This window comes from Acanthopagrus latus, chromosome 16, assembly GCF_904848185.1.
Source record: "Acanthopagrus latus isolate v.2019 chromosome 16, fAcaLat1.1, whole genome shotgun sequence".
Lineage (NCBI taxonomy): Eukaryota > Metazoa > Chordata > Actinopteri > Spariformes > Sparidae > Acanthopagrus > Acanthopagrus latus.
Window position 1 is genome coordinate 15,841,795 of NC_051054.1, and position 8,141 is coordinate 15,849,935.

The following is an 8,141-nucleotide window of genomic DNA, read 5'->3' on the forward strand; positions in this document are numbered from 1 at the left end:
TAGTAATGGTTTCTGTATTTATTTCAACAGGTTTAGATTACAAGGGTGAAGAGGAAGGTGTCCCGTCTGGAGTAAACAAGACTTTGTGGTGAAATTTGTGGTGTTGATTTTTTTTTTTCTTTTTTGAAAAGGTGTATACATCAAATTTGGCCATGAATTAAAGGGTAACTCCACCAATTCTACACATTCACGCGTATTTAAAAAGGTCTGGAGGAGTACTTCTGCACATGTAAAAAGTGTTGTATTAAGCATTTTGTTGCTCTAGGGGAAGTTGCATCTAATCTGATAAATTGCCTCCAGTGGTGCCATTTGTTGGCTGAGTTGCATTATGGGTAATGTAGGCACTATGTTTTCAAAGTACTCCACAACATGCCAACATCCAAATCAATTAAGCAGAACCAGAGATACCACCTTTTTTATTCCATGGATTCTTCTACCTTTTTCAAAATCTGGCACCTACATTACCCACAACGCTACTTAGCCACTGGGTGACATCACTGTAGAGATCATATATTATTAGATTACATGCAGCTTCCTCTGGAACCACAAAAGGCTTTCAACTACTGTTTTCCCATGAAGTGGTACTCCCCAAGAGTTGTAAACACACAAATTGGTGGAGTTAACCTTTAACAAACTGTGAGCAATCCATCTGTATCTCCCTGAATTAACAAACACCTTGTAAAAAAAAAATAAATAAAACAAATGACAACACAAGATGTCTGGCAGGATGAGGCGAACTCAATGGTACAATTTGGATATTTCATTAGACGTCCACATTACCAGCCAACAGTGTGAATCAATAGACATGCCATGTGGGGTTCTGTTACAGCAATATGAGATGCCTTGGCTTTTTAAAGAGACAAACACAAAACAAACTCATCCACAGACAGAACAGAAGTGTTATTGCATTGTCTAAATGCCATTATCCCACATTAAAACGTATGTACAAATTACAATATGTATCAAAGAGTTTGGTAAGTGCAATGCAGAGCTTGTTTTAAGTTTACACTTGTGTGCAAATGTCAGTGCACAAAGCAACTCAAACTTGATTTGAACAAGAACAGGGACTCAACAATACACAAGATGCCTGGCCATTCCCTGTCTAGTGCCCCCTCCATTGCTGTGCATTGCCTGACCTGTCCCTTAGCCTAGCCTAGCCTAGAGTGATACCCTCAGCCAGCCTGGGGTCAGCACTCTGGTCTCTCTCCCAGGACACAGGACCAGTGACAGTGGCAACATTGTCTGAGTTGGCTGGCACAGCCCTTGGTGCTTTATCAACCATCTCCATATGACAGAATGGAAGAATGTAATGCTAATACATTAGCAACAAGACAGAAAAGAGAATGATTAAACTGTGGCACATGAGAAAGCCGTATGTAGCACTGGAGCTGGGAAAGATGGCGAAAAAAAAAAAATTCTAATGTTTTGGCACTTCAGATGAAGCTGTGAACAGATAACTTCAAACCTGAGCTTGCAAGCAAGACCTTGGCCTGATGAGGCTCACATGTTTGGTGGCGAGTTGGTGAGAGCAGGTGTCAGACCCATTCACAGGCAGAAAGTCTTGTTCATAGCTAAGAGAGTGACATTGTACAGGGAGCAGGCATAGAGAGGACAGTGAAGCATGCTCATATCCTGCAACAGGGACACTATGAGGGAAGGGGTATGTTAACTAGGATGCTTTCTGAATAAAAAGTTTTAAACAACCGCAAAGCAAACATAGTGCTAATTTTCAGACAGGGGTTTGTGGTTGTCTGACCACAGGCTTCCCTTTCAGTAGGACTTTATTTTATTGCAAGGTAGGGCCATCAAATTTGACGCATTTAAATGCACATTAATCACAAACATAATAACAGTAATGTTGCAGAGGCTGAAAAGAGGCTGACCTAATTGTGTGAGGCAACACAGACAAACAGCTGAATCCTGAATCCTAAATATAGCACCAGTTGGTATTGTGTACAGACCAAAGGGTGAAAAGAGGGCGGAGGTCAATTTAAACTATGGTGAGAGTAACAAGAAGTTCATGACCTGACCTTAGGAAGATGGAACAGAAGCTAGGACATTATTGGGATTTCAACTTGCTCCCAGGATGAAGCAGAGACTAGTGGCAAACACTCCCAGGAGAATTCGTCATTCACCTCTACACTGACCCTTGGTATCAAACTACACACACACACACATCCACACACACACACACACACACACACACACACACACACACACACGTGACCCAGTGCAGAAAAACATTTACAGGCAATGCACTAGAGGATATATTCATTATTTATATATTTCATTTAGACTATTTACAGGAGAGAAAAAGGCAGCCCTTTTTGAGAAAATATAAAGATTCCAACTTTTCTCTTTTTTGTGAAGCACTGATTTTGATGCAGAACTCCTGCGTTCGCTGAGCCCCAAGCTTCAGTTCTGCACGTAGACACATAACAAAACAAAAACAATCCTATCTGACATGCACGTATCCCTCAAGCACACACACACAGACATACACACTACATGGCCAACAACCACATATTCATACAAATACACCAGCAGCCAACTGCGGTGTTCTACAAAATTTGAACACATGGTTCCAGTTGCAGCGGGGGGGGGAGATTTTTAAGTGTTAAACACAATTAATGGCATGAAGGAAAAAACAAAACAAAACAAAAAACAACGTCTGCAAACGTAACAAAAAAAGTTTCAAACAAAAGTGACAAGTTTTCTCCCACAATCCTCTGGGAAATGGCTCAGAGTCCTCATTGTGGTCCAGCAGCAGTAGAGCGGTCGTCTCCTCGTGCCTGTGACAGCCGATCCGGTCCAATCATCTTCCTGGCTTTTCCGCACAACTTTGCAGCTCTTTCTCATCTCTGCAGCCATGCCCGTGTAGTCTCCCTCTAGCCAGTGAGCTAGCCCGCCACATCCATCCGCCCAGCAGGCTCTCTCTCTCCTCTGGTGTTGACGCCGGTGTGCAGCGCTCCTCTGCACCTGGAGGATGTATGTGGGGAAGGAGGAGGAGACAACGAAAAAGAAACGTCTTTGTGTCTAAGTTCTCTTAACGGATCCTAGCTGGCTGGGCCAAGGGTCAAAGGGCAGTCAGACCAAAGTTGCAACGGCAATACATCATGCCACTTGAGTCCAACCAGCTGTCCGAGATGGGGTCATAGCGCTGGACAGTGTTCAGATAGGATGACCCAGAGTGACCTCCCACCACATAGAGGTAGTTGTCCACGATGGCAGAGCCCACACCTGTAAGATAATATTGTATTCATATGAAGCCAATGAAAAGCATTTCTGAATCATACAAATAGTGCTTTAGCTGATGTGACGTAAACTCACCAGTGCGTGGTTCATTCATTGGCCGACAGGCTGTCCACTGGTTCTGATGTGGATCATACCTCTCGATGCTGGACAGGTGTGACACGCCGTTGTGTCCGCCCACAACAAATATGAAGCCGAGCATGACACCAACTCCGAAGTTGATCCTCTTATCTGCCATGGGGGCTACCATTTCCCAGGCATCCTTGCTGGGGTCGTACCGCTCCACACTGTGTAGGGCAGATGCAGCAGGGTTAACAAAAAAATATATAATAATAATAAAAATATACAAAAACACAGTGGTTACAAAGTCAAAATATAAATTGTTCTGATATCTCAGCCCTCCACAATTAATAGGCCCCAATATGAAAGCTGTATTGATTTTAGGAAGTTTGAAAAAGATCTACAACTACTTACTCGATTTTGGGCTATATAAATAAAATTGATTTGATTCTACAAATTTACGTCCAAAAGAAATAAAACAGGGATGCAATGTAAAACAAAAATCCAAACACAAGGCAAACACACAGTTTAACATTTGTTACAAGGTGTCTACTACTACTACTACTACTACTACTACTACTACTACTACTACTACTACTACTACTACTACTACTACTACTACTACTACTACTACTACTACTACTACATATTTAAAAAGTTGTTGCAAACACACTCATTGCAACTAGTACCAATAGTGTTGGTAGGTCACCAAATTTGACTACAGTCAAATGAACCCAGAACACTAACAATCTAGGGTTGTTTTGCTGTATGCGAGGACATATAAGCCATTGGGGAGAGAAGAAAATAGTCCCCAAAGATTCTCTGTCCAAACACATTCTCCTGAAGGGCTTCGGGAGTCAAGGAAACAAGCAACAGAGACGCTGCTCTCCAGAGATCCACAGCAACAACAGAGGTCTAACCAGCAGCACACTGCCAGGCACTCTCTCAATGAAACTTCAGCAACCACTTCTGTTATGACTCCTCTTCACTCATTAACAGGGCCCTGGCCATTTTCTCAGCAACACTTGACATCCTTCACTTGATTGCCAGTTCTATTAAATAACTAACAAGAGCTTGAGAGAGAGAGAAAGCCAGGTTGTTCCAAGCTCTTTGCTGAGATCAAAGGCTTTTTTTCCTTCTTTTTTTTTTTTTTTTTTTTTTTTTTTACTGAGGTCATCTGTAGGAGCAAAGACACATTTGTTACATGTTTTAATCCTATGTGGCTGCAAAAGTCCACATAGGATCAAAACATGCAACCAACCTTTCAGTGCATTAAAAAAGGGGTGACATACACTAAAACTGAGAAACTGAGCAACTACAGAATAACTCAGTGTCTTGTTCAATATTTGGTAATGTACGGTAGTTAATAGTCATTTTACCCACCCATTAAACCTGATTCAGTTTGAGTTGTACAGGGATTGAATGTTTTTATACACACAAATATGTAGGTGTCAAATAATTTAGTTTTGGCACTTGGATGCACATTTGTCTGTCCAATAGAGCCAATGTTTAACTGATGTTAATACACCATGTATTTCCCTTTATAAAACAACAAATATCATGTCCACTCTTAGTGGTAGTACCTGTTCATATGGGCTGGGCCATAGCCTCCGATAGCATACACCATGCCATCCAGCACAGCGGTGGCAAAGCAGCTGCGGGACTTGGTCATGGGTGCCACCGGCTGCCACTCCTTCAACTTGGGGACGTATTTCTCCACTGACTGGAGGTAGTACTGGCCATCATAGCCGCCGAGGGCGTACAGCTCACCAGCCAGGACCACCACCCCGAGTGTGCTGCGGCACTCAGCCATACGCTCCACCGAGGACCAGGTGTTGCTCTCGGGGTCCCAGCTTTCCACGGTGCTCTCGTGTCGCCGATAGCTGATGCCCTGTCTCATGTGCGTGGCAATGCCTCCCACCACATACACCTTTTGGTCCAGCACTGCCACCCCAAATTCATATCGGGGAACACTGAGGGGGGCCAGTCCTATCCATGAATCTGTCTGAGGGAAATACATTTCCATGCTGGAAAAAAGAGACAGACATATTATCAGATTAGTCTGCTTTTAAAAATTACAGAACAAAGAAAAAATAGACAATAGAGATGTTTGGAAAGTTGCCTTTGCAACAGAAAATCTTGACATCATCATCACCTTTCTAATGTTGCAAACAGTCCAGCCTTGCCTCCTACTGCCAGCAGCACCTTCGGGGCACACCTGGGCCGCGCTGACAACACAGTCTGATAGGAAAGCCGGTGCTCAGGCATAAAATGATATTTGAGGGCCTCGTTAAGCAGGTGCTTGCATGCGTGGTCATCTCGTATAAGGTGGTTGGCTTCATATAGGCGGGTGAGAAATTTGACGCTTAGGAGTGGAAGGCGAACACAGTGCAGCAGCTGAGCCAGATGCTGCTGTCTCTCAGTTACATCATATTTGATCCATGACTCCAGGGCGTAAAACACAGTCTCCTCTGTGACCACCTTAAGGCAGTCGTTAGACACAATTTCATCCAACTCTGCTCTCGTCAGTTCAAAAAACTCCTCCGTCTGACAAACCTCCTCAAAGTTCTCACAGATGAACTTAGTTGCAGCCAGGCACAGGTCATGACAGCCATAAGTCTCTGCAAAGCGGGAGATGCCTATACAGTTTCCGGCGTCCAGCTGGCTCTCTAAGAAGGAGCAGCACTCCTTAAGTACAAGCTTAACCTGGAGTAAGTTGGCAGCTGGTAGCAAAGATTCCACGGTTTCTTGGGAGATGAACACTGTGCCAGTGTAGGCATACTCAACGATGGCCTAGAAAAGGCACAGGAAAAGGATCACATTAAAAATAACAATGCTGAGAGCAATTTATCAGTGTGGCTAATACAGTGTCTGTTGGCTCCAAGCATACCTGCAAGGCAGTCTCATCAATGCACTGGAATTCGACCTCAGAGGTCTCCTTTTCTGACAGGTTACCCGTGAACATGGCCTTGAAGTAAGGGCTGATGCTGGCCAGCACTACTTTGTGGGCATGGATCTTGGCATCACCCACACGCAGGACAATGTCACATAGTTCGTGATCCTGCCGCAAGAGCTGGAGGCCTTGCAGCAGCTGCTCCGAGTGAGGCCGTTTCAGACTGGCAAACATATAGGACTGGTCCTGCTGGTCCATCTGAGAACAAGAATCCACACGTTAGTGCAGTGTTGACTTGATTTTGCCAAGGCTACAGATTTAGTGACATTTTCTGATTAACTGACATGTGACCATTAATCATTAGAAATACTGTAAGTCCTGTAAATTAGCCAGATGACATCAAGTCCCTCAGACTACAAGCCTGAAAAGCCATGTAAACACAGGCCTGTGCAACATGACGTAATTACAGCACGCGTTATGGAAACATGCCTGGGGAGTGTGATGCATTCACGGATGTTTTGATGTCGTACAGTAGTGTTTCCGACTCGCTGTTAGCGGTCTGATGTGATGCAGGCTAAAGAAGCATGATCTCCTTAATCCTGTGCTAACGCTGCTTAAAATTAACCAGAAAGCATACACCTTTTAAAGGGTAACATCGAGCCAACTGCCTACATGCTGCTGTGCATTTAGGCTTCATGACAGTAATCCCATTATACCATTAACTGTCAGGTTTGTTGACTGAAGGCCTTGGCTTGATTTTAGGACGGAGGACATGAACAGATCAGAAGTCGGTCGCTACATCTTTAGCTAGCTTAAAATCAGCACACGGCTAGTGCGCGAGCTAACGCACTCTAATGCCCATCAGCAGCAGCCTGTATTTCGCAAACACATTTCCACGACTAACATACATGCATACATCAGCATTGACATTCTTGTCACTATCGAATCGTCAACAATGCCCGACTCCGGCAAACACACGGTGCGTTATATCTCCGTTTCATTGCACTGCAGTCAGCGAAGGTTAGCTGCTAAAAATAAACACGGTTACTGTGGCTAGCTGCATCATTGATTGATATACAGTAACATGGCTGACAGATACCAAACGTGACGTTATAGCTAGCTGTCAAATAACAACTGTACATCGTCAGTTCATGGAGAACAAACCTGGAACCTATAGTCCGTCTGGTATGCCGCCGTAATGACCGAATCTGCAGTGGCGGAGTTCAGCGGCGACGAGTGGGAACCCCGGGCGGCTATCAAGAAAACAACCTACTGCCAACCTAGCCACAAAGCTACAGATGAGCCCTTTATACTATGGAGCTATCGACCAGCACACCTACTTCCGCTGCTTTCAAAATAAGACTATATTTTCCGCTAATTAAAAGGAAGCGATGCATTCATGGCGCCTGCTGACATGTTACAATAGTGAGCTTTACAAGTTGTTTGAGAGGAAATAATAACATTACCCTGTTGCTTACAGAAAAGCACACACACACTGCAAAATTAGTGTTTTTATTTTCATATACGTACACACACACATATATACACATTTAAACAAGTATACAAACACATATATATATTTTTGTGTGTATTTTTGGGCCCTTATGCCACCCTAATGGAGTTTGTTTATGACAGTCAGAAACATGTAAACCAGTAGCCTGTTGGAGGTCATTTTGTATTGCTGTGGCAATGCTCCTCCTGTTCTTTCTCATACAAAGGAGCAGATACCTGTCCTGCTGCTGGGTTGATGCCCTTCTCCTCTCCACGTGTAAGGGTTGGTCTCCTGGTATCTCCTCTGTGCTCTTGAGACTGTGCTGGGACACACAGCAAATCATCTTGCAACCACACATACAGATTGCCATACTTGGAGGAGCTGGACTACCTGTGTAACCTAAATGGACTGCAAGTGCCACCTCATGCTACCAGTGGTGACAAA

General features: G+C 44.0%; 1 protein-coding gene across 1 annotated transcript; it reads right to left on the reverse strand.

Annotated features, from left to right (window-relative positions):
- Positions 1 to 7,523, reverse strand: LOC119004745 (kelch-like protein 28). The gene is made up of 6 exons (XM_037071933.1): positions 7,370 to 7,523; positions 6,203 to 6,463; positions 5,468 to 6,105; positions 4,896 to 5,339; positions 3,331 to 3,539; positions 1 to 3,240 (listed from the first exon to the last, which is right to left on the reverse strand). The coding sequence occupies exons 2-6, from the start codon at positions 6,461 to 6,463 to the stop codon at positions 3,077 to 3,079; spliced, it is 1,716 nt and encodes a 571-aa protein (XP_036927828.1). The 5' UTR covers positions 7,370 to 7,523; the 3' UTR covers positions 1 to 3,076.
- Between the last annotated feature and the right edge of the window lie 618 nt (positions 7,524 to 8,141).